At 54.0% G+C, this 25,786-nt stretch overlaps 6 protein-coding genes across 6 annotated transcripts; 3 read left to right on the plus strand and 3 right to left on the minus strand.

The window, feature by feature from the left end:
* Positions 1–4,583: 4,583 nt before the first annotated feature.
* JN550_002231 (uncharacterized protein) lies at positions 4,584–5,988 on the plus strand (the record flags this gene model as incomplete). The annotated part of the gene is made up of 3 exons (XM_049313504.1): positions 4,584–4,707; positions 4,792–5,069; positions 5,425–5,988. 3 exons carry the CDS (start codon positions 4,584–4,586, stop codon positions 5,986–5,988), a joined length of 966 nt encoding a protein of 321 aa, XP_049175522.1.
* Positions 5,989–7,018: 1,030 nt separating this feature from the next.
* Positions 7,019–8,942, minus strand: JN550_002232 (uncharacterized protein; the record flags this gene model as incomplete). The annotated part of the gene is made up of 4 exons (XM_049313505.1): positions 7,019–7,138; positions 7,588–8,030; positions 8,098–8,360; positions 8,410–8,942. 4 exons carry the CDS (start codon positions 8,940–8,942, stop codon positions 7,019–7,021), a joined length of 1,359 nt encoding a protein of 452 aa, XP_049175523.1.
* A 405-nt stretch (positions 8,943–9,347) lies between these two features.
* JN550_002233 (uncharacterized protein) lies at positions 9,348–9,863 on the minus strand (the record flags this gene model as incomplete). The annotated part of the gene is made up of 1 exon (XM_049313506.1): positions 9,348–9,863. The coding sequence occupies one exon, from the start codon at positions 9,861–9,863 to the stop codon at positions 9,348–9,350; it is 516 nt and encodes a 171-aa protein (XP_049175524.1).
* Positions 9,864–12,522: 2,659 nt separating this feature from the next.
* Positions 12,523–14,452, plus strand: JN550_002234 (uncharacterized protein; the record flags this gene model as incomplete). Its single annotated transcript, XM_049313507.1, has 3 exons — positions 12,523–12,562; positions 12,714–13,291; positions 13,361–14,452. 3 exons carry the CDS (start codon positions 12,523–12,525, stop codon positions 14,450–14,452), a joined length of 1,710 nt encoding a protein of 569 aa, XP_049175525.1.
* A 1,304-nt stretch (positions 14,453–15,756) lies between these two features.
* JN550_002235 (uncharacterized protein) lies at positions 15,757–23,059 on the minus strand (the record flags this gene model as incomplete). The annotated part of the gene is made up of 2 exons (XM_049313508.1): positions 15,757–18,351; positions 18,404–23,059. The coding sequence occupies 2 exons, from the start codon at positions 23,057–23,059 to the stop codon at positions 15,757–15,759; spliced, it is 7,251 nt and encodes a 2,416-aa protein (XP_049175526.1).
* A 1,114-nt stretch (positions 23,060–24,173) lies between these two features.
* Positions 24,174–25,786, plus strand: JN550_002236 (uncharacterized protein; the record flags this gene model as incomplete). Its single annotated transcript, XM_049313509.1, has 3 exons — positions 24,174–24,213; positions 24,309–24,699; positions 24,754–25,786. 3 exons carry the CDS (start codon positions 24,174–24,176, stop codon positions 25,784–25,786), a joined length of 1,464 nt encoding a protein of 487 aa, XP_049175527.1.

The raw sequence follows: 25,786 nt of genomic DNA on the forward strand, positions 1-25,786 counted from the left end.
CAAAACCCAAGAACGTTATCATGTTGAAATCAGGTATGAGTGGGCAGGGACGGTTTGCGTAGGGTCCTATCGCAGCATTGAGCCGGGATCCCGTCCTGTACGAGATATAGATTGAGCCGAGGAAGACACCGTTGTCCCCTCTTGCACGATATAGCGCGCACGATATAGGCCATGTTCTATCTGCGCCGAAAAGCAGCAGACATCGGAAGCTACTCCCGCCCCGAGACCAGGATATCGGCATAACGGTCCTGTGACTCGCAGCCCTATGCGGGAAATATGTCTAACACAGATGCAATCGCGGGCCATCGCTTGGCACGGAGCGGAAGGAAGATTGAAGCCTTGGAAGAACCCTTGCCGGAGACGGGAGTCTGGCCTGAAACGGAATGTGGCTGCCGGGCACGCTTTGTTCTTGTCAGCGTCATCGATGGCGGGAGGTTGCAACAAACCATGGTGCGCGAGTTTTCGCTGACCACCCAGACCGCAGACTAACTTGGACTATCCAGAAGCAACCGGCCTGGAATCAATAGATTAAGTGCATGCATATCAAGTCGCCAACAGGCCACGATAGTCAGCGCTCGGGGTTTTAAACTTTGGCAATACCGAGTGGGTGCGTGGAACTCCAACCTTGTACGGAACAAGAACCGTGCACATGCATCCGCTGCACCGATTCACTCGTTACATAGTACAGGCCAGCCGGGTTGCTCTGGAAGTTATTCTCTCAGGTGTCTTTCGATAGAAGTTTCCAACTATGCGGTAAGTTAGCAGCCGGGTCTTTACCGAACCAAAAGACACGCTACAACGCGTAAGAAGATGCTAGGCATGTCAGTCGCCAGATGGCAGTGTTGTTGTTAGTGACACGCAACACGGCTTGGTCCGTCGTTCATCCCGAAAACTTCCTTGACGTCTTGCATGTGGGCAGCAAGATGTACTGCAGTCAGAGTGGTAACATCATTCCACCACATGAGGCACGACAGGTAGCTATCAGTCGGCCTCGTCAGCGCTTTCTGACTAGTCAGATCACCGACAGAGAGTGTCGCCAATTGCCATCTCGGGCATGGCATCTTCGAACAATGACTGGCTCGGCGCGGGAGCAAGATCACATTGATGAGAAAGCTGGCTTCCGACCAGGTCTACCCATACCTAGGCGCTATAATAAAGTTTGTTGACGATGGACTGCCCCAAGTTTTTAAATGGTCAAGACGCACTTGCGTCAGTCGTAGATCACATCGTGTACCGATGAAATGTGGGCGAACCCTCCCTGGAAAGCGAACATCACATCATTCGCACCTTGCCATCCGTATTGATGATGGGCTTGATGGAGGGGGTGGACCCTGGACGAAGATACGAGCCATTGATCAATCACATGAAGCACTGCTGAGCAGAAAATCGGCATTGCAGATAGCCTCGCTCAGGCAGCATACGGGAGGGTGTGAAGCTGTGGGGTTTGCCGAGATGCTTGGGGTATTGGCGCAGCCGTCCATGGAGCGAGCCATTGTCTCTGTTTGCCGCTGTCAAACGTGATACGTAGGTTGTCAGGTAATCAACATTGGTGACGCTCTGCTTCAAGTGCGGACAAGCTGGGCTTTGGAGGGAGGCTACTTGAGGAGACACCCGTGGACAGGCATCAAATGTAGCGAGGTCATAACCCGTACTACGATCCTGTCAACCTCTGACAGGCCAGGCGGACCTCAAAACGGTGTCGCGTACCACTGTGTTGGCAAGGGATGCCATGAATTGGTCCAGCATGTCGTGATGCAAGCAGACGCATGCACCACCCATGTATGCAATGCAAAGGCAAAGGTGGACATGGTTGCTTGCTGCGTCCGGTGGGGTGGCAGTTGGGCCTCTCGTCGAGTATAACAATCCGGCACCTCTAGACGAGGCATCCAACTGTAGTTGAGGCTAAACGGGAGAGGTGCGGAAAGTACAGTATGTGATGTATGTAACTCGTAGATTTCATCTACTAATCCACATAGCGTACCATAGTAGACAGGTAGTTCGTTAGACTGGACAGTGTCCGAACAAGAGCAACGCAAGCCTTCCGCTACAGTACCCAGGGAGGCTACGGCGCTGCGCGAGGAAAGTGGCCGAAGAGGGCAATGGTACTTAAAGTAGCTTGCATCAGCAAGGGGCTAAGAGCAAAGTTTGGCGTTGGAGGCATTTCTAGCGAGGAGTCAAGGGACGGATCAAGCTTGTGGCTGCCTTGGTCGTCCCGTAGCGCAACTCATCTGGTTGTGTCTCGAGCGCCCAGGAGGCCCGCGAGAAAAGGCAACGGAACGGCAATTTGGTCTTGTCGCACTTCCAAACGTCGTGGTAAAACAAGTGGCTCGCGGGAGCCATTAGACCTGTACCTAAGGCCCTAGTCACAGTGGGTAGGCAAGTTAGGTAGCCAACCGGGCCTGAGTTTGATGGATTTGTCGCAAAAGGAGGAGCAATGTCGCTGCTGTGTTTACTTTCCCATGGTGCCTGAAATGTGCGAATCCTACCGACTGGGGCCCCATGTGCTTTTGGCCCCTAAAGTTACCCTACATGAGTTACGGTACGGCCAGTATCATCACGGGAATTGTGTACGACGACGCGCCGCAGAATCGATCTTGTCTTCTGGTGGCGATGCTTCAGGTGACTTTTCTCGGAAAGCTTGGCCCTTCTGCTGGGTCATTGCCCTGGCACCTGCGTCTCTTTGGTGACGACATGTTCTTCACTCCACCCCACTGAAAAACTGCCCTGACCCCTGGCCTCACGCCCGGGTCTCGCGAGCTTGGAGCAGCTGCTGGCCTGCTATATGGGACCAACCGCCTGTTGGGTGGATGGGCTGACCCGTACAGCTCCATACGAGTTACCGGATTCCCAGACGCATGCATGGTGGTTGGTACACACACGCGCACACACACGGTACACAGTACAGCAGGGACGCGGACGACTGCAAGTTTCTGATCGGGTGTGATTCAGATGCATTGTAATACGCGGCGTTCTGTAGCGCCCCTTCTACAAGCACTGATTGAAACTCTGCTGACTGAGGTGCGAGAGAGAGGACATTGCACACGCGTTCCTATTCGACACGAGAGCTCGAAGCGCGCGCGCCGGGTCTTGACAGTGCGCTTGAGCGACAACCTGGGAACCTTGGAGCTTGGAGCTTGGAGCTCCAAGGGGATGGAGTTGGGATGGGAGGCAAGGAGGAACCGCCAGCAGTGAAGTGAAGTGAGATACGCAGTACTGTAACACCGGGAGGATGGGTGAACCTAAGCCAGCCCGCCACGGCCGATCATGATTGAATCCAACAATCCTTGCCCGAAAGGGGTATCGACAGCACTGAGTTGCTGCTCAACCCGAGCCAACCCCTGCCCTCTCGCGCTCGTGTACGGGGCACACGCTGCACAGTACAAAGTCCAAGTTTGCTAGTATTTGGGCCTAACCGCATGGATATTGTCATCTTGTCTGTCCCCCATTCTTCCATTCCGCGCATTCCATGTTGATTTCACAAGCCCAATTGTTTTCTCCAACATCCTTTTCCTTTCTCCCCAGGTGCGTGGGCTCTTCGTGACTCTTCCGGCCGTCTTCTTTCGCTCGTTCCCCCAGGCTTGCCTGCGCATTTTGTCTTCTTCGACCCCTTCGCTCGCTTTGTCAACCGGTTTTCTGCGATTCCCATCCCGGCGTGACGGCTTCGTCCCCCACACCACTGCAAGCCCGCAGTCACCTCGTGTCTGTGCTAGCTCTCTTTTGTCTCTCCACCTGCTTGCAGGCGAGACACAGGCAGACAGCAGGGAAACCAGCCTTGAGGCGACCCTGTCACCGATCGGCTCTTGGCTTGCGTCTCCTCAGTCGTGCGGTCAATGTACACACCAGCGCTTCCACCCGATAACCTTTTTCCTTGATACCATCCTGGCCCAATTTAGGCGCCTTGTTGCCCTCCCTTTCCCCCCTCCGCTACCTCTTCTCTCTCGAGACGCCGCCCGCCTGTTGTTTGTTCAACGTCGTGATCACACCTCTCTGCCTCTTGTTCCCCCAAGGCATTGAGCGTCTTCTCCCATCACCAAGGCAAGCCAACCACGCTGGGCCACGGACAACCCGGATCCTGGCACAATATCCCGCACTGTCCGTACCGTAACGCCTACTCCAAAGCACCTTGATACGGTCACGTCTGTTGGATTTCAACCAGCCAGACCACGACTTGTCCTGCTGGCAGTATACCCACCAACGACTGCCACTGCTACGTGCGAGATTGACCTGTGTCAATTTACCAGTTGCAACGGCTTATTCTGGCTAACTTCTGGTCCGTGACATGGCCTGTTTGTGAGACGCTGCAATACGTATTGCGCAGACACCGGAGTTCCTTATTGTCCGTCGATCCTGTTACCGAATTGCAAGAGCGTTTGGTTGAAGGGTCCGCTCTTGTGAGTTGCTCCCATCTTCCAATCATAGATTTGAGATTTCCCAAGATAATGGAATCCATTCACCTTACCACTCGCATTACCGAGTACAAAGCTCAAAATGCCACCCACCTTCCACCATCTCCATTTCTTATCCATTTTTACTAATTTGTGCTGCCTAATAGTTACAAATCTCTTGAAGATCAACATAGGACAATGGCTTTCTCACCACAATTAGGGCGCCTCGTCGCCCTTCTGACTCTCCTCAGCTGGGTGAGTCCGGCCCTGGGCGCAACCATAGCCTACTGTGCCAGCCTGCTTACAACGACGAGCAACGCCAGTGAGTATTTTAATTTAGTCCTTGTTCTGGATCTCCTTGGAATCCCTGATCCGCACCAGACATGAACGCTGACCCCCCTTGCAGACTCTAGTATTTACCAGTCTGATGGGCTGTGTTCCGATTTCTGCCGAAGCAGCTATGCCTACGCTATCGTGCAAGATAGCAACTGCTGGTGTAGTGACTACACGCCAGCCGCAGCAGTTCAAGTTGACACGTCGAAATGTGACACGGACTGTCCTGGCTACCCCTCAGACAAGTGCGGTGGCAGCGGCGTTTACGGATACTTGTCCTTAGGCAAGGCAGCGGCAGGCACATTGGGAGCTGACACCTCGACGACAGCGGCGGCGGGTACGACTACGCAGGTGAGTGTTCTTATTTCTGCGTCCTCAACATTAGGTGTCCACTGGGCTGTGGCATGGATGCTGCAGCATTTTTCTTCCATGCAATTTCTTTTTTGGTCATGGTGGCATTTTCTTCTTAGACGGTCCTTGTTTTACGGGAGGGAGCTTGGTTTTAACAGTGTCTGGCATCAGAACACCATCACTCAGACCGTACAGAATACTGTCACGGCTGACCCTACTACTGCTCAGAAGGAAACTTCCACCTCTTCTGTATGCCATATCTGATTTCCTTTTCTTATCTCTTCTTGGTGGCACCTATCTCTCTTCTTTGGAAGCACTTTGAGGGGAAGCGTTGTAACTGACTGATTTTTCACAGGCTGTCACCGACGCAACGACCCCGGCCACTACTGTGTCGCCGTCAACCTATGTTTCGACGGTCACCCAGGGAAACGACGTGATTCTAAAGACCGTAACGGTCATGCCCACCGTGACAGGCTCCACGGACTCGAGCGCTAGTTCCAACGACGTCGGTACGGGCCAGAAGGGCATTTCCACAGGGGCAGCGGTCGGGACTGCAGTCGGCGTTCTGGGAGGCGTGGTCATCTTTGGGGCCGTTGGAGTCTGGGTGTGGCTTCGACGCAAGAGACAGAACCAAGGAGAGACTATGCTGGAACACCAGAATAGCTTCCGTGGTAGTTCCGCGGGTATGATGAGCACGCCAAGGACAGATTTTGCATCGGTATGGGATGGCGAAGGGAACTCGATGGGCCGCAGGAGCAGTCGGTTGATGCCACATGATCCTCGCATGGATCCATACGCGGCGAACATCTATAATCGGTTCGACAACAAGAGCCACGAGAGTATCAACACATTACGTGACGACCAGGATTACTCGAGACGAGTCCTACGAACCACAAATCCCGACCCCACTGGAGACTGAGGCTCAAGCCGCGTTAACTGAAAAGATGGATGTTGGACATGGCCGTTGATGGGATGCAGCGAGACTCCGCAGACGCATAAGCGGAGCTTTGGTTCACGCGTTGCATTTTCGAGATACCAGGATGGCGTTTCAGGAAGATTGGAATAAGACTAGAATGTCCCATTGGCAGATCGATCTATGGTTGACTGCCGCCGGGGTATTTGCGATGAATCATCCATGGTTTGCTTTACCGGAGGCAAGGTGAGATACGGCGTTTACTCTAGGTTCGACCACAAATACACTACACCGGTCAGAACCAGGAAGAGAAGCAGGGTCTCGTACGATTTGGGGTGCGATGATACACAACTGCAGCCCGCGACATCGTGCTATGCGGTTGGATGGCCAACGAAACTGTACATAGTGGTGCCATGAAACTACATGTTAGGACATTGGGAATTTGTCAAACTCCCACTCATTGTCCGGAAATTTATCGACAACAGCACACAATACATAGCTAATGCGTATACGAAGTTAATTGCCATTCAATTGTCATTCTCTACACATCGGCTGCCAATCAGTTACACGTGCACGCTTTACTTCCCGGCTACGACGACCGATTAAGACTGACTGAAGTATTGGACAAATCTAGAGCCAACACATGCATTTCAAGGTGCTTATTGTATGATTGCAATAGACCGACCGAAACGTTCTACGGGCCAATGTTGATCTGATTTACTGCAGGCTGACAAGTAATAGGGGCACGGCTGCTATAAAGCCGCATATACGTTTATGAGGATTGGCAACTATTGCATCATCCCGCATTTTTTTCAAACGCTGGCTTCGGAATTCATGGGTGTATACGCTCAAACCCAGAGGGATAAAAACTTTACTTGACAGCCAATCAAGCCACCCGCTGCGGTCGGCCCAAGTCTCTCTGCTGAAGATCAATTCTTGAAAACTTGAAAAAGAGGGTCGCGCATCCTGGCGATTCGCCCGTGATCCCACCCCATGCCCACCCGTAACAACTGGGCCAAGTCCGCGGTTGCCAGGGTCAGGCTCGCCCAGGAGAGCTATTTGCACGGCTGTCCACGTTGCCGATAACTAAGAGTTCGGTCGGCATTAGCCTCCTCGGCAACGCAGCGACAAGGCCCTTGCCTTCACCGGGTGCGCCCTGGGCTGGGAGTTAGCGTTAGCTCGAAAGGGCGGGCTGGAGTGGCTTGGTGGAGATTGGACGTCTTATTGGGCGCTTTGGTAACCTTGAACGCGTCTACAACGCTCCACCGTGCTAAGACGCCCGAGATCGCGATCGTGGTTATAGAGCAGATCATCTTCTCAAGCCGGAATGTGGTTCGGAGCATGGCGTTTGTGATATGGATAAGGACAGGAATAGTCCGTTGGCGCCATGCCAGATTCGAAGCTGGAAAAAAGAATGTGAAGGGGATACTGGTTGAATACAAGTTGGTAGGGAAGCCCTCATTTTTGTTTAGTGTAATGTGTGGGCCTTCTTTTTTGTATACAGTAGTTTTAGGCCCATACAGAAGACTCTACCTCATTCCCTTGGCTCTCTATGGAATACGTCCCAGCATCCAATGAAGCTGCTATAGCTTGATTGAAACTCACGTCATCTTCCGTATCCACCCGCCAAGCTGAATAACCCTCTTCGAAATCGTAGCTCTCCATCTTGTCAGCCCCAAAAGTACCAGCAGTCAATGGCTCCACGCCATTCTTCTCACCGGCAGCAGTTTTCCGCATTGCATCTAAGGACAGGATGTCTTGGTCGGTAGGGTGCTGTAGCTCATCGAGGATCGCAACGAAATTAGGGATATTCTCCAGGCTGACGGAAGAAGAGAGAGGTTCTGCGAGAGATACATATGCCTCGCTAATTACCGCCTTTTCTTCGGAAAATGTGAGTTTCTCATCACCTGACAAGGCGTGATACTCCCGGACCAGGTTAGGGAGGTAGTCATCGACAGCCTTTCCCAGCATGAGAACGTCGTCAACTTCATTGCAGGCGGAAGATTGATTTGCCGCCTGTTGAAAAGACTGGCTCCTCTGGCTGTAGTCTGTTGGTCCTTTTAGCACGACATGTATAGAGTAATGTAGAGCAGGACCGTGAATATCTTAACTTACAAGGCATAGGAATACCCTCCTTTGGGAAAAGAGTCTGATACAGGTCATTCCATTTCTGGAGCTCCGTGAGCTTGGACTGGCCCTTCTTAGACCTTACCTTGTCCTGCATTTCTGCGTCCATGCCTTCGACGACTGGCACCTCCTTTAAAGGGCAAGCAATGATGAGTCGGCAATGAGCTTTCAACGAACCAATATCGTCGAACGGGTCACCACATCGATAGCATTGGTGCTTCAGAAGCGTATGTTTACGGAACAAGTGTTCCCTTGCTGCGTTCAGCATTTTGTGATTGATACTGGATTCTGAGAGCTTACTTCACCTTGCTGACTTTCCACCAGCCAGGCCCCACACAGATCGGTTTGTTATGGTATAGATCTGGACGGCGTTGATAGTATGGACAAGCAAGCCGTTCCGTGGGTTCGCCGGAAGCAGGAATTGCATCTGGGCGCGCTGCCTTTGGGGCACGCAGATCGTCCTCGTCATCCTCACCATCCTCACCTGGACTGTTATCGTCCCCTGATGCCTTTCGGCTCCTGTCTTGGGCACTCTGTTTCCTGCTCTCGTTTTTCCTCTTGCCTAAAGATGATGAAGCGACAGTTTTGTGCTTTGAGTCATTTGCACCAGTCTGGGCTTGACGAGTTGCGAGCTCGACTTTAACTCGAATGGCATCGCGGTGGCGCTGCAAGAAAGAATGCAACAACCACAAGCTTACCGGGCGGAGACTCTCTGCACCAAGGCTCGCATACTCGGTTGGAGCCGCCAGGTTGCCCGACCGGTTTCTCGTGACGGTCTCCCTTACCTGCGGTAGCCATTCTCTGACCTCCCTAGGTGCAAAATACTGGTACATCTTATTAGATGAGATGTATCCTGGCTCATGGCGAAAACTCGTGACGTTAAATTCGTGGGCTAAACCAAATATCAGCAGCACTCACACTATATACATTGTGAAAGTAACGTGCAAGGACTGGGGATGTAAGCGCCTGGGAAAAGAAGGCGAAATATTTCCCGCCATTTGGTGGCGTCAGACCTCCGCCTAGTGGTTGTACTTTCAACTATATCCGAAATGCGGGCATGATCGGTATTTGTTACACCTTCCTCCTTGACATCGATATCATCTTGAAGGTCACAGCTGATTTTCGATCGTCGATGTTCTATTAGTTGCTGAACGGTCCCGAAAGACTCAACGCAGCGGGAACAAGGGACAGAATGAGCATGAGTATGCACGCCCAGGAGGTGCCGTCTGCATAAAGCATTAGAAAACGCGCGAAAGGGGCTGCTTGGAGGTCGTTGCTTGCTTGACGCTTGCAATAGAGCTGTGGGGATGACCACAGTCACGCCAGCTCCCGTATTTTGAGGGATCACGTTTATGAAAAGGACAAGCAAAGTGGTTCCGCTTTGTCTCCTTGATCGCTTGGTCCCGGGGCATGTAAGGATATACACCGAGACCATCCTCCCCGTCGTAGTCATCCTCGTTATCTTGCCTACCCCTTCGATAACCCTGGTTTAGGCAACTTCGGCCAGCTCCAGAAGGGTTGCTAGTCGTGTAGCCTCCCTGGGAGGGGCTTTGTGCTGAAGAGATAGTTCCTTCCGCCGTCTCTTCCAGGTCGATTGTATCGAGCAGGGAAAGACCTCTCACCGTCCGCGGTATTGACTCATCCCATTGATCTGCGGAGGAGTCTGTGGATCTCATGCTCTGTTGGCCATAGCCTATGTGCAGCCTGTGTGCCAAGCTGTAGCAGGACCGGCTTTTACCCTTAAGACGAGTCATTATGGCATATCCAACGATTTTCACGCGTGCGCGAAGGAACTAACTAAGAGAACCTCACAAGTGCAAGGCTACGACGTGGAATATATCCAACTCAGCTGCCCCCACTCACGTGATGCTGTTAATGTCGACACTGCGATAATCGCAGTGGCGTTCGCTAGTAGGACTATGGTAGCCTCAAATGCCAAGGCATCCTGAAGGGGCAAAGCTGGACTGAGATTATCTCAGTCGCAAATAATTGAAGCTATCTAATAATCGTAGATTATCGCATCTGGTATATGTGCGCTTTGTAGGGTATCAGGCCATGGTAAAAAGCGTTAAAATCATTTAAATAGAGTATAGATCCTCTCAGAGTCATGGACCTCAAGCCGTCGGCAGTAAACATTTCCTTTCTTTTCGCTCCACTGGAATCAATAATATGAGCACAGCTTCTAAAATGTCACAGAGAAACGAGGTGTAAGTACTAAATCTAAGAATCAATGTTGCTGGACCAACCTGGCAATGGGCAAATCCGAACGAAAGCGCCAGTGCTGACTTTGTCTTCTAAGCGACCCGCAAGGTCATCTGAAATCACAGGCGCTTGAGCGACAAGAGCGACTCAATGTCCTGTTCTTGAAGTTCAGCTCCCAATGCCCGGTCAGCGAGCGGCTAGTTTCGCGAACCGGCGGTTCCGCCGCCCGTCCATCTCAAGGAGCGCGAGACTTCTTAGTTGCCTGGGATAAAGGGTGGACTGAATGTACATCAGCATCAACGTCTGCTAAACGTTGAAGTATCTGACGTTGTGCCTCGAGGGCCGAATTCGTTAGAAGCGCAGGGGCCAGACCATGGCGAGCCACTACTGTTCAACAAGGCGCTGGATGAGGAAGATGAATGGTCTGTGTCACGTAGATAGTATATCTTCTACGTGCATCACGGGATTTGTTGCGTACCTGGAATTACCGCGACGTCAAACATGAGTACAGGGCACAGATACCCATAACAAGAACCGATACATAGATACTTTGCACGATCTATTTACCGCCATAGTAGCGACCCAGCGGTGCATGACCTTCTACATAACTGTTTAACGGGAGTTGATAATCACGGTAAAGCCTGAGTTGAGCACTGACCGTACGCATGTTCTTTCCACGGCGCATTGTATTGTACATCAGGGACGGAGCCGCCGGGAAGCTTGCCTTCGGTTGTCAACTTTGTCAGATTCGTGCGATTGTCAACCATAATTTATCAACCTGAAATGTTACAGGTCATGCGGAGGATGATCTCAGTATACACTAGGAACTCGTCTCTATCAAAGGTCTTTGGAAGGCAGGAAAACGACGACGAGAACGGCCGTGATTATACATCAGCACAAAGTGGGACAGCTGCTGGTGGCCACTCGTTGCTCTGGATCCACGGGTGGGGCAACAGTTTATAATACCATCCATGGACAAGTTGTGAGGGCCAAAGGGAGAAGCGACTAAACTGGCGGCATTACCATACTTATCGAGACCATCGTCTCCAGACTCCCCTCTTCCAGTGTCGGAAGCGCTGTGAGTATATAGTTGACTTCAAGGAATGAAACTCGGTGTACTACCAGGAGGCTATGCCCGTGAGTTGAGTGAAGTAAAAGCTGCACGTCAGGTGTACGAATCTGCCCGACGTAACACGGATCCCATGCCGGTCCGCGATGCGAAAGATGCTGTGTGTGTGTGTTTCCGGGCGGTAGTTGAGAGAAGAGGTAGCCGCCCATTGCTGATATATATACGTATCGACACACAGGGAGCAACTATCTACGAATGAACAGACGTCGGACGTGCAGGGGGCCTTTCGCGGGCCCGTTGCTTGACGTTGCGGTTGGCGCACGCTAGAGGCCGCCTAAGGCGCCCCGTTTCGTCATGCTGGCTCAGCCACCCCTGGTAGTGCTATGGTATGGTACACCCTGGCAGACCCCGTGTCGACCCCTGTCAAACCAACCCGCAACAGCAAAAAGTTAGACAACGAGGTGCCCTGCAATCTCGTGGACCCTGGAGTTGGCGCAGGCGTTTTCTGAAAGGCCGGGCTGCGCCTCCTGATTGATCGAGCGAGGACGACAGGGCGACACTTCGAGATTTTGGCAGCACATCGAGATGGGATTGCGTCGTCTCAATACATGGCATTCTCTCGTTAGACAATCCCCTCAATCCCACCGCCTCTTCTGCGCCCGCTGACGGGATATCGACATTCACACCGCAACCCACAAAGGGCCGGCCAAAGCCGCGAGAGAGCGACAGAGAAACCGGTTCGGGGCCCGAGCTGCCCCAGCTGACGCAGCTCTCTTGGCGACCCATCGTATTTCCTCATGCGACCGTTTGATTACCCAGCGCAGAAAGATCCACGATCGGCGGGCTTGGAGCGACCAGCGACACGACACCACAAATTCATCACGACACTCCCGGCCGACCATATTCTTCCTATACGACAGAGGGAGACGGCGCATTGGACGAGGCAACGACCGGCGTTCGAAGATTAGCCGCTCAGGTTCAGAAGCGCTCTCGGCGGCCGGATTGCCTGCGACGTCATTGGCACAAAGCACCAACTCGCCCGCTATCGATAAAAGGGCCCGCGGGCGACCCGACCTGACCACGACCGATTGAAAACAAGCGACGGGCGCGAGAGGGGGAAACCGACAGCGCTGTCGTCAAAAATGAATCTAACATGTAATTCGACGTTGGAGGAGATGCGAAGTATGTATCCCCTCCCCTTCCGCCCCAGATGCGGCTCAACCCAAGCCTCCGCCATGCCGTCTTGGCCCTCTTGTTCCTGCATGCCGAGCCGGCCTCTTCGAGTCGAGCCGTGGCGCCAAGAACGATGCTGACCGTCGACTCTCAATCATAGTCGGCTCCGAGACCAAGATCGCAGGGCCCTTTACTTTTCACCAGTTGGCCCTGATCATCGGCGGCGGTTGCGCCCTCATCGCCATCCTGACCAGCTTTTTCTTGATGTGGCAACATGCGCTCAACTACACCAAGCCGCGCGAGCAGAAGCACATCATCCGCATCCTCTTGATGGTCCCCATCTATTCGGCCTCCGCCTTCCTCTGCATCTGGTACTACTGGCACGCCGTGTATTTCCAGGTCCTTAGCGACTGCTATGAGGCCTTCGCCATCTCCTCCTTCTTCGCCCTCATGTGCCACTACATGGCCCCCGACCTGCACGACCAGAAGGAATACTTCAGGCAGATGCAGCCCGTCAAGCCATGGGTCTGGCCTCTCAACTGGATGGCCAAATGCTGCGGCGGCGACCGTGGGCCCTGGAGGACTCCCAAGAGCGGCCTGACCTGGTTCAACATTGTCTGGATTGGCATCTACCACTACTGCTTCATCCGCGTTGCCATGACCATCACCGCAGTCGTAACGCAGTATTTCGACCGATATTGCGAAAGCTCCAATAACCCGGTTTTCGCACACATCTGGGTAGGCTGCCCAACACAGGCCCCCTTTCTGTCGGTCATTCTGCAGGACATACAACTGACTTTCTCGCAGGTTCTCGTGGTCGAGTCCATCGCGGTCACCATTGCCATGTACTGCGTAATCCAATTCTACGTACAACTGAAAGAACCATTGGCAGAGCATAAGCCCTTCTTGAAGGTCATCGCCATCAAACTGGTCATCTTCTTATCCTTCTGGCAGTCGAGCGCCATCTCGGTCGGTACATCTACACTGCACATCGTCAACCCTAGCGACATCATGGCATATCCAGACCTCAAAGTCGGCATACCGTCCCTGCTACTATGCGTGGAGATGGCGCTGTTTTCCATTCTGCATCTTTGGGCTTTCTCTTACAAGCCGTACGTCCCGGGCGCCAAGCCTACTTATTACCCGGTTGCGGATCCAGCTCTGGGCCTGGCTGCCCGTGAGAATGAGCACGGGGCTCCCCAGGGCGGCCCCTTTGGGCTGAAGGCATTCTGGGATGCTTTGAACCTGTGGGACGTGGTGAAGGCGTTTGGCCGTGGCATTCGCTGGCTTTTCGTGGGCGTTAAGAAGCGCCATCTCGATCCCAGCTACAGCAAAAACAACACCAACCACAACAGTCTGGATACGAGTTACCCCATGAAATCGTACCCCGGGGCCAAGAGCACGGATCATCTGCCTATCGCGACTGAGTTTAGGCAGAGCACCTTCTACGGGAAAAACAGCCCGCTGGGTCGACGTAACGACGAAAGCGCAGGCCTGATCGACAACGCACAGGGTATCTCGGGCTCGCCCCCGCGAAGGAGGCAAAGCCCACCGTACCATGAGGAGCCTCAACGCGATGGTGCGGTACCGTCGTACGATGACACCCACAGGGACGAATACAACGATGGCCACCACACGCAGCAGCCCGACCAAGCCTACGATCCCCACAGGGGTGAGTACTATGAAGGCAATGCAATCCAACAAGCGGGCCAAGCTCATCGTCCGTATCAACCCTACTCGGAGTACGACAACGGGGAGGCGGGATACGGAGCTCCCCCTGGTGCTGCGAGCACCAGCAGTGGGAGCAGGAGACAACAGCAGAACCCGAGAAACTCAACACAGATGAAGGTCGGGAACGCGCTCTGGGGTGACCGAGGCAACCAAGGCGGACAAATATAGGATCTGCTAGGTCCAGGAGAGACGACAAAACAAGCAATAAACCAAGTATAGACGGCCCTAATCAAGGCCAGCAGGACCGGGCCTCGATTTCAGAGGGTCTCGAGGGAATGAAACGGACGGCGTTGGCAGGCGTACAGTTTTTTTTCCCCGGAAAGATACCATCGCCTAGGCGTGTTTTTTCTTCTTCTTTCTTCTTACATGTTGCATAGGGTTCTGGCTGCATCTGAAAGGGGGAGGAAAAAGAAGAGAGAACGGCGAAGCTTCAGATCTTCTTCATTCGTCATGTGTAATGATTTCCAGGCAGACCCAAGGCATGTACGTATATGTATATACAGATGACGACGCGGAGCTGGCGTTTGTGTTTCCCCTGCACCCCGCCCGGGATATGACTGGGACATGGCGTATCTAGAGCATGCCGCGCAATTGCATCGGATGCAGTTTTCACCTCTTGATTCTTCTTGCGGCTTTCTCCGTGCCCCTGACTTGCCCACACGTACATATATGCATGCCGATCCGTTACGACCGCCACGAGCAGGAACAAGTAGCCCAGATCGCTCGAATCGACGCAGTGGTTGCGTCTCGCACTCCTCCGCCTCACGTTTTTTGCACAGGGTCTCGAGACAGTCCAATTCAGGCAATTGCCATGTGCTTGAAACGGCGTTCAGATTTTCTATACAGGATCATAGTCACCGGGAACGCAGCGCTTGTTCTCTATTTTACACAAAAAGGGGCTTCATGCCCACCTCCCTGAAACCAAGCCGCCCGTTTTCTTCCAGCCGAACGCACCCGCGCCGGGCCAATGAGTAGTGCCGTATTATCTCTACTCAGCACCCACAACCATCGGGAGAAATAATACAAAAGGTTCAGTTTTCCTTGGTGTGGGTATCTCGTGCGCCGATAAAAATGTGAATAATGCGTGGAAAGAAATGTCATTGATTGAGTGAGTACAAGTCTGGCTCGCGGACCCGGGTCCAGCGCCGCCAAGATGAGAACAATATCTCGTCGGCTCGCCGCCTTCATCTGCTTGAGTGCATGCTAGTAGTTGTATTGATTGATATGTGGTGGACCGAGACAACCCTAAACGCCCTCAGCGCTGCCTTTTTATTTCACGATCTGGCGCTGTGATGTCGCAATGGTGAAACCCCTTCCAAGATTTCTTGCATATAAGAAAATGCCGTGTCAAATGGCTGCTTCCAGTCTCGTCCCCCTCAGCTCGTCCCCTTTCGTATGATGTTACACATGTACAGCGGCGTCTGTCTCCCTGCTCAGAACAGAGCCGGCTCCCAATATGGCACACCGCGCTCCTAGCGCTTCTGCCTTTTGTGTCCGTCTGACGGCGGCCCAGTGAAGGCGCCTTCGTCACTACGGCGCTTGCGGCTTCCTCTTCCTCCGTCTTCTCTTGCTCGGTGATCATGCGGTCCTCCACCCATTCCGCCAGCACCACCGCCACGGCCACCCCCACTGCTTCGACCATAATCTTCATGCCTGCCACTGCTGGTTCCCTCACCGCGGTGACGGCCATCTCCTCGGATACTGTTGGAGGCATCAGGCCCACGAGTATTAGGCCCCGCGGCTGAGAAGTCCCTTCCAGATCGCCGAGAGGGATCTCGTTCACCTTCCCGTGTACCACTGCTTGGCATGGGTACACCAGCATCACGCTCGCGATGATCGCGGTGGCTCTTGGACCGAGAGGAGTCGCGATTTGGACTGCGGCTAGTGTGGCGAGAACGAGATGAATGTTCCCCATGTTCATGGTGTCGTCGACTTGAACGCTCTCCACGCTCGCCACGACTGGATCGGTCATCTCCATTTGCTCCCCCTCTTCCAGACCCTGGTCCGCCTAGTTGTTCAACTCGCTCCTGCACGGGAGTTGTAACAGGGGATGCTCCTGTGAGTACTTGTGCATCGGAGCCAGCCAGATTACTTCGAGAGCTCCGGCTGCGGACAGTGCCACCGCGGCTCATGGTTTCTTGTGTAGGCCCTTGGGAACCCTGAAGAACGTTGTTGATGCCTGCCAGCTGCCTTCTACTTCCGGTTTTCGAGCGATCATTAGTTGCCGATGGACCAGTCGGCACAGACATTGGGGTGCCTTTGTCGGACGATGGCGTTGTTGGTAGACCTACTTGGATCTGACGATTGTGTGGACCAGTGGGAATCGGTGGTCTCTCAGGGGTCTGGAGTGGCGGCAAATGGTTCTGTCTGTGCTGTCCAGGGCCTGATGGCGGACCGTTTGGATCAATGCGGTTGAGCCTGTCAGGGTGGACGCCAACAGAGTTGGCCCCAGAACTTGGGAAAGAGACCTGAGGTGATGCTGGGCTAGAACTGGGGTTGAAGTGACGAAGTCTGTCTGGATGCATGCCTGTGGTGGGAGAATTAGTTGCTGGAGGCGTATTCATTGGATTTGCCCCAAGACCAGGGCCAGCAGGACCACGACGCGCCCTAGACGAAGCTGGACCTGAAGGCGGGTGGTTACGGTCAGGAGACGGTGCACGATGAGTGTCTTGACTTGGGTACCGCGCGTCGGGACGTGCAGGTGGCTGGTTAGCACCCTGTGGACCTCGAGCCATGTTACGACCGCGTCCTCGTGGTGCATCAGGTGGGTTGGAGTCAACGACAGATGGGATGGCGTTGAGACGCCCGTAGTTGGGGTCTTGTTGATGACTTCTGACATGCTCAGAATCACCACGCGAGCCCGCTGGGCCCGAGAAGGGGTTAACATCGCGCGGTCTGTCGGCCATGGGGCGATCGCCTTCGCGATCCGATCGTGGCCCGACAGGTGCAACCGGCTCGATGCGGCCATCCCTTGTCGGGGTCTGATGATCTGGTCTGTGCCGGCCTGGTCGATCATCGCGGCTAATGTCGACAGCGCGAACTTCTGATCGCTCCCTTCGAGGCGGCGAAGAGTGACGGGCGCTGCGCTCACGACTTTCCTCCCGAGATGGGCGACCAGCAGGTCGGCCATCGTTAATCAGAGCGGCACGGGCCGGATTGACATTGTCGCCAGGCGTACCGATCAACCGTGCGCGCTCGGGATTTACAGTTGGACCCTGGGTATCGGGTTGCGCTGGTGGCGGCATTGCTTGAGCGTCAGCAAGTGGCAACCGCGGAGGTCGGTTGGACTCAGCAGGTCGGTTCAATGAATCAGCACTTGGTGCTCGATCCCGGGACTGACGTGTCTCCCTCTCGGCCATTGGTGGCTCCCAGCGCGGCGGACCGTCTGGACGAGGTCCCCGATCTCTGTCTGACCGTGAAGTATCTCGAGGAGCAGACTCGAGCGAACGCCGATCGGCACCGTGAGTTTCTCTTCCCCGAGACGATCTCGCGTTGTCGGGCTGCCTGGGTTCCTTAACATCTCGAGAATCCTTGGGCGTTCGCGGATCTCTGTGTTCTCTAGGATCCCTCGGGTCTCTTTGCTCTCTCTGCTCTCTGGCCTCACGGGCTTCAGCCATACGAATGTGGCCTCGCTCATCCTGGTTGAAATGACCAGGGATGGGCACGTCCGGTCGACTGGGCAGCCCAGGCGGAAGCATTCCGAGTGTTGACAGCTTTGATGACTCCCGCCGGCTATGAGGCGCAGGACTGTGGTTGTTAGATCTGACGGGTGGTGTAGAAGGGCGACTTGATGCTCTCGCCGCATCCACGCGTTGCGGCATAGGTGCTGCTCTGAGTGCGTCAGCAGAGGGTGATTCCGAATCCTTTGCTCCATTGTCTGCTGCAGGAATGGTTGCTTGAGGCTTGCTATCTTTGACCTCGCCATCTTCGTCCTCAGCGGCTGGTTTTCCGCGAATTGGCTTAGCCGAAGTCTGGTTAGGCCTAAATTCAGAAGCGCTGGGTCGCAAGTTCGAGGCCTTCGCGCTCTTGACCGCTTCTGCGGCCTTGTCATCCGATGGGTCACCTGCCTGCCAGGGGTTTAGTTGCTGCTTTGTTCTAGCGGTGTCTGGGAGAACTTACGTTGTTGGGTCGGAAAGCTTGGACGATTACCCATCGTGACTCATGCTTCTTCAAAGCCGAAGCAGCCGTATTTGCTGTGACTGACAGGTCGACGCGATGGTTCTGTCCATCTTCGTCATTCTTCGTGGCTGCTTCGCGTTGGGCGATCTGCTGCAGGGTCTGCAGGAACTGTTTGCCATGGAAATTGACAGCTGGGAAATAGTCAAGAATAGATTTGAGAATGGTGATGGAGTTGCGGATATGCATCCATTCGGTCCCGGTAAGACAAGCTTTCAAAGCTGTTGCCAAATTCCTATGCCATGACCACAGCTGATCTTGAAACTGGCCATGATCCATGACGGTTGCAGGTTTACCCTCGGGAGTAGCAGCACCGGTGAAGGCCGGGTGTTTGCCATTCTTGGTGGCTTCCTTCTCGAATACATCCTTGCTTTTATGCCATCGAGACAGCTCTCCGAGCGCTAATTTGATGAAACGGCCAAGGAATTCGGCCTCTCGGACTGTGCATCCGAAAATCAATGATCGCAACCTGTTTTGAGTGAACAGACGGTCATAGAGAACCATGATGTTAAAGTTTGCCACTTGATTGTCGTGAAGAAACTTGATAATCTTGTAGCAAAAGTCCGCATCGCCGGGTGCAAGCAGAAGTCGGGGGATAAGACATTCCTCGAGCAGAGTGTCTGCGCCGCCATTTGACTTGGACATCGCGACTGGAATCCACGTTGGAGCAGATTTCAGTAGTAACATCCTCGTCTTAGAAACCCTTTCCTGACATTGACTAGCCTCAGCGGAAAGTTTTGTGGCCAATTGCGTGATGTCGGCTTTTCTCTGCTCAGCTTTAGCACGCCCAGTTCGGGTCATGTCGCTCCTGTCCCTCTTGATGAACTCCTGCTCTCTCTGAAGGCGGAGTGATTCATCGTTGTAGCTCTTCGCAGGAATACCCAGGTCGCCAGTCTGCAGAGACCAAAAGAGTACGTAGAAGTCAGGGCTGATAGAAGTCCAGACCGTGGAGGGTAGCAGCGTCTGGACGGTATCCAGGATAGGCCGGAGCACTTCAGAGAAATGATCTGCCTTTCGAGCATTGGTAATGAGAGGCGGAGAGCCTTCCGCTGGTATCTCCTTGGCTCCCTGGTCATCAACCACCATGGCATCGTCCGAAATCGTTGGCATAGATGGCAGAGGGGTCTCAGCCGCTTCCTTGGCCTCCACCACCATGTCGCCTTCGACAGCAGCAGCGATGTCAGGGGTATCCGATAGTCGTCTTCCTTTGGCAACCGCCGCCCCGGGACCAGTCAAGTAGTAGGCCAGACTAACACGGCCAATTAAGAAAGCTAAGTTTGCGTCAAGACCAAAGTCGGTCATCAGGCGCGGTATACTCGGGATCAGAGCGTCAAATTGGTCCGGCGTCAAATTGCTCCTGAGCAGCTCGACATATTGAACAAGCGCTTGTTGTGAATCATCGATGAGTGTCGCCAGGTACTTGATGTGAGTCTCGCTTTCCGGTAGATTGTAGATTGCCGATTGCCTGTACTGCGCAATGTTGGCAAGCAGGCGGGGTGCAAGTTTCGTTTGGACCAAGGCATGCATCAGGCGAGAGGCGCTCTTCCCAGATTCGAAACGCTTATCACCAAGATTGATGAACGTCTGTTTCCTGAGTTCCTCTCCGCCACTCAGAGCTGCCAGTTGTGCATCGGTGAAGTCAACGTCCGACACAATTCCTCCCATCGAAGTGATAAGCTCCCTCATAATGACCAGATCAGTTGAATTGCCTCGAGAAAGCTGGTCGTTGACGTATTGAATAACGGGGGTGGGATCCACGTTAGAATAACGACGGAACACCTTGCCGGAGAACTTGGACAGTGCCTGCAACCACTTGCTCGTGAGCAGAACTGATCCCTCTTGGGTCCGACTTCGTTGCTTGCCACCAAGGGAACTCATGAGTGACCAGACGAGCACATCGTTACCCAAATCCGTGAAATACCTTGTGCATTCCACGAAAGCCTCGATCAAGTTGCTGTAAGCCTCGATCTGGTCCAGAGCGACCTTGCAAACCACTCCTGGGGAGAAAAGAGCGACCTTGGCCATAAGCTTGGCTGATTTGGTAAGGTTCTCTTTCGACAGACGCTTTAGAAGAGACAGCGTATCCAGGCGGGCATACTTGAAGGCTTTGGTCGTTGCGGGCAACCGTGAGATTGAGCCCTCATAGCATTCAGCATAGATGTTGTATCGCACCTCGGTAGGGTAATGATTAAGAAGTGCCCATACAGAGTCCACGACATCCACGTTGGAGGTAGTCAAATGGAGTGCTGGGAATATGGTGCGTTTCAGAAGATCCCGCCATCGCTCGAGATTCTGTGGTGATTTATCTTCCTGAAGGCTCTTGGCACCAATCGCAGTCAGCTTTCGCAGCAGCATTGGTGATCTACCAATGTTGACGCCTGAGATATTGAGAAGAGTGCCGCACAGCGTGAACATGTCATCGATGGTCTGACAAATTGGCACGTTGTCCGTCCACTCCTTGAGGTAGTGTTCATAGGGTGTACCTCTGTTGAAGCCGTCGGCGTGTGGCCACTTCAAAGTCTTCGGCGGGGCTCTCTCAACTAATCTCACAGTACCCTTCGGAACACCTGACTGATCTTGTGCAAGGTCTTTCTTCAGGGGGATTACTGTAACTGGCTTTGCATTGCTGGACCGAGTTTCTTGATAGACCTTGTCGATGGAGTAGAGAAGTATCCGATTGATTGGTGAGATGATTTCTTCAGGGTAAGAATCAGTGAGCCAGTTGAAACGGCCCAGCATGAACAGTGCCTCAGGGATAGCTCCCACAAGGAGTAAGTGCTGGACCAGATCCACCTTGAGAACCTCCTTCGGCTCGGGAAGACCTTGATCGGTGGCATCCGTGGTGGTCGTGTCTTTCTGGCTAGGGTCAGGCTTGGCGGTGGCGTTCTCGCCCCTTCGCATCATGGTGGAGGTTGGCATCGTGTCGTCCGGAAGGGCGCCAGCCTTGAGCAGAGCATTCGGCTCAGCACCCTGCCTATCTTTCTTCTCTTTCTCCTCCAACTCTTGTGCACGCCTCTCCTTCACAGCATCCATCTTGTCGTCAGAAGGCCATAGATGCGCATACAGGTCCGGCAGCGAGATGAACCCAATCTTGATCAGATAGGCAGCGAGGTAGAACAAGTTCGCAGGAATGATCTCATCCTTGTCTCTGGCTTCCGATGTGTAGTACTGTAGTTTGAAGCCGAAGAGTTGCGCAGCAACACGATTGCCGCATGGAGGTAAAGTCTTGGTAGACCTGATCCATTCAATCTCGGTGTCTTGATTGGACCCTGCACCGATGGCGGAGGCGGCATAGCTTTCGAGGTCAGCATCAGTAGCTTGCCGCCCACCAAGCTCGAAGAAAGCATCCAGATGAAGTTCGCGTGCCCTATCCCAAAAAGCAATGTCGCGTTGCTGCCGTTTCATGTCCATATCAGCCTGCTCCTCAGGGGTTGGAAGAAAGGTAGCGCCTGGAATGGCCCATCGCGGTAGGCCGCCAGTCAGCACCGGGTCGTAGCGGTCGATCTGGTTGCGTGGCCACCATGAGCTTGCTCGAAGGAACATTGTGAAGTAGCGGAAAGTTCTCATCATGGTCGATGCGAAGACATCAAATACAATGTCCAGGACCCGGCCGACATCGATGTCAAAGGTGCCGATAAGGCCCTTGATGCGCTCAAAGCCTGCTTCCACCTGCTCCTTGGTGAGTTGTTCCTGATTCATGGTGTGAGCTGTGCAGTACAGCTCCGTGATGAGCTTGGCAAACCCTTCAGACTCTTCGCGCAGGAGGTTGTAGTTGGACTGGCGGTATAGTGCGTTTGTAGCGTATCGAACACCCATCTTAGCGAAGGTGCTCCGGATCATGCCGAGATGCACCAACAAATCAGGTTCGAGGGACTGTCGCAGAAGGTTAGGTGAAATATCCGTGGCAAGTATGAAGTCTCGGAACTGATATCCGAGGTCGTCCTTCTCGCTGTCGACGAAGACGGAGATACTATCAACGAACAGGCTGTGAGGGTCGAAGCTACAGTCTGTTCTGTCATCGTCTCCAGCCGCAGGATCCGGCCCCAGGATTTCCTTGATGCATGCCCCGGCATCAGCTGGATCCAGACGGTTTTCCAGGACGGCACGGGTGAACTCCTGTGATATCGTGGAGATTTCTTCGATATCCTCATCATCTCTTGACGCAATGCCATGCTGCACCACCTCCTGGCGACCGCCCTCTTGCCATGATCCAAGTCGGGCATCGGTCAGGACGGCATAGCTGTACTTGGTCTGGATAACGGGGGAGCGTGGTCGGGCTGGTTGGGTGAAGTGAGGCACAGACGCCGAAGGGGTCGAGGGGGCAAGTGCGGAAGGTTGCGTTGGGCCTTGCGACGAGGAGCTGGGCGGTCGTTGGGTGGTTGGCGAGATGGGACCTTGATTTCTGCCACCCATGTTGCCGAACGAATTCCTGCGCTCTCCATTTCTTCCTCTAGTGTTTCCTCTGCCAGCACCGGAGCGGCGACGATGATCTTGACCATCTCGGTCATGCTGGCCCAAGGCAGTCTCGGCAGGACGATGGGGAGAGGGGCGGCCAGCTGCGTCAGAGGCAGGCTCGATTCTTTTGCGCTTTGGAGGCATCTTGACTTGTCGCTCGAAGACTACAGGGAGTTGGTCATTATGGAACCGGGCAAGTCGGAATCGAAGAGGACATACGGCTTCGGGGGATGAGGACAAAGGCCAAGCGAGTCGTGGGGTCTGTCGCCGACGGGGATCAAAGGCTGACACGTTCGAAGGATGCGAGGAGGGCGCTGGGTGCAGCTTCGCTTTGCCGGCTTCGGTGAGAATCCGCCGGTGGGCTCATTTGCTGGTTGCCAGCGGTGCTCGACTGCGACAAGCTGGGCCGGCGCAGTTTCTCTCAACGAAGGGCAGACTAACGAGGCAGGCGTGGAGAGGATGTGACGTGTGGCCCCAGGCTGGAAAGAAGTTGGGGACCGGGTAGCAGAATGAGGGACAGCAGAGATAAAGAAAAAATGGGCATTAGAATATGCCGGCGGCCAGAAGCTTTGGCCAGAAACCAGAACAAGCTGCAGAGATTCGCCGTCCCCTTACAGCAGCTGGACTCGAGTCAACGGTGACGATGTCGTCAAAGTCGCGTCCAAAAGCTGGTGAAGCTATCTCACGCGGCTTGGGTGGATTGGCTCAGACCAGACAGCAGACGGGGGACTGCGACCGACGAGACCGACCTGAGGTCTAGACAAGGCGCAAGCTGCCAGGTGCCAGGTGCAAGGTGCAAGGTGCAAGGCTACCCTTTGACCAAGTTTACCTGCAAACAGCGATGCAGGTACTGTAGACTGGCGCTGTGCTGCCGGGTGCTGTGACGGGGACAGGTAGTCGGTACTTTGGCGCCCGTCCGCGGAATAGCCGGCCGTTGGTCGGACTTAGGTAAGCGCGCGCTAAGCCGCTTTTTCACTTGGGAGCTGCTCTCAAGAGTCATCCAGGTGGGAGTCTGCTATCTGCCGAGTGCAATTCGCCGAGCATTTGGGGGAAAAACCACAAGCCGAAGACTTCGTTCTTCACTGCCGTGCATCTGCTCAACCCCAAGCTCCGTTGCACATTCGATTGAGCTCATCAATTGCCTACACCACAGGCACTGAGCGTATATCTGACCCTTGGTCTTGCTCGACCAGCTTGAGCTATCTACATAGGTAGTCGGTCACGTCACGCATACCCCGCCGGCATTCGACTTCTCGAAATGGCCGGTCAAGAGAACAATGGCACTCAGCCAGCATACGGTCAGTTCTTGCCAACCCCCTCATTAGTCTCTGCCAATCCATTCTTTTCTCCCTTCGAGCTCGTTGCCAAAGGACAGTGACTGAATACTTCCAAGAAAGAACTCGGCAGCAGCCTGAGAATCCATATGTAAACCTGATCCCTGATCAGGAGATTGCCATCATACCCTCTTTCACTCTCGAGTCTGGTGTGACGTTGCACAATGTGCCGTTGGCATACACGACCCGGGGCAAGCTCTCGCCCAACAAAGACAATGCCATGGTCATTTGTCATGCCCTGACTGGAAGTGCCGATGTGAGCGATTGGTGGGGTCCTCTTTTGGGAGGTCCTGGCCGGGCTTTCGACACATCTAGATTCTTTGTCATCTGCATGAACAGTCTGGGCAGCCCTTACGGCACCGCCAGCCCTGTTACTGCCAAGGAGGGCGACCAGAGCAATGAGAGATACGGCCCTGAATTCCCCTTGACCACTATCCGGGATGATGTAAAGTAAGAGTTGCAACTCCCCCCTTTCCATCCCGACGCAGCGCTGACATACCACAGCCTACACAAGTTGCTGCTCGATGACTTGGGCGTGCGTCAAGTAGCTGCTGTCGTTGGAGGCTCTATGGGAGGCATGCTGGTTCTGGAGTGGGCCTACTTTGGTAAAGGCTACGTCCGCTGCATTGTGCCCATCGCAACATCAAGCCGCCACAGTGCCTGGGGCATCAGTTGGGGCGAGGCTCAGCGACAGAGCATCTATGCCGACCCCAAGTACGATGATGGCTACTACAGCTTTGAAGACCCTCCGGTCACTGGCTTGGGGGCAGCTCGCATGTCGGCCCTGTTGACGTACCGTAGTAGAAACTCGTTCGAGGCTCGGTTTGGCCGGAACATACCCGACCCTGCCAGAAAGCAGACGATCACGGAACGGCCACGATCAAGCACGCCTTCTGAAGCTCACTTCAACATCCACAACGACGGACACAAAGTGACACGCTCCTCTGTCTCGCGGACCAACAGCAACGACCTTGGCAAGAAGCCAAGTGACATCTCAGCTGCAGAGGGAGCAGCTTCCGACCCCCAGTTTTCTGGACCCAAGGCGGATAGCTTGACAGGAGGCGATAAGATACCCGCAACAACGTATTTCTCCGCACAATCATACTTGCGCTACCAGGGCCAGAAGTTCGTAAAGCGCTTCGACAGCAACTGTTACATCGCTATTACCCGGAAGCTCGATACTCATGACGTGTCCCGCTACCGCGCAGATTCGATTCCTGAGGCACTGGCTCTTATTGAGCAACCGACGCTCGTGCTCGGCATCGAGAGCGATGGACTCTTCACCTTTGCCGAGCAGCAGGAGATCGCGCAGCACGTGCGAAATGCGAGGCTGAAGGAGATTGTCAGTCAGGAAGGACACGACGCGTTCCTGTTGCAGTTTGAGCAGGTGAACAAGTATCTCCTGGAGTTCATGCACGAGGTTCTCCCGGACATCATGGAGAGGGAAGGAGATGTAATTGAGGCTGCATCAGTGGGAGAGATGACAAAGTCGAGTGTATTTGGCGAGGCTGAGGTAGAGGATATCACTGCTTGGTAG

The sequence above is a fragment of the Neoarthrinium moseri genome (genome assembly GCF_022829205.1).
Source record: "Neoarthrinium moseri strain CBS 164.80 chromosome Unknown scaffold5_Wmoseri_CBS_16480, whole genome shotgun sequence".
Taxonomy (NCBI): domain Eukaryota; kingdom Fungi; phylum Ascomycota; class Sordariomycetes; order Amphisphaeriales; family Apiosporaceae; genus Neoarthrinium; species Neoarthrinium moseri.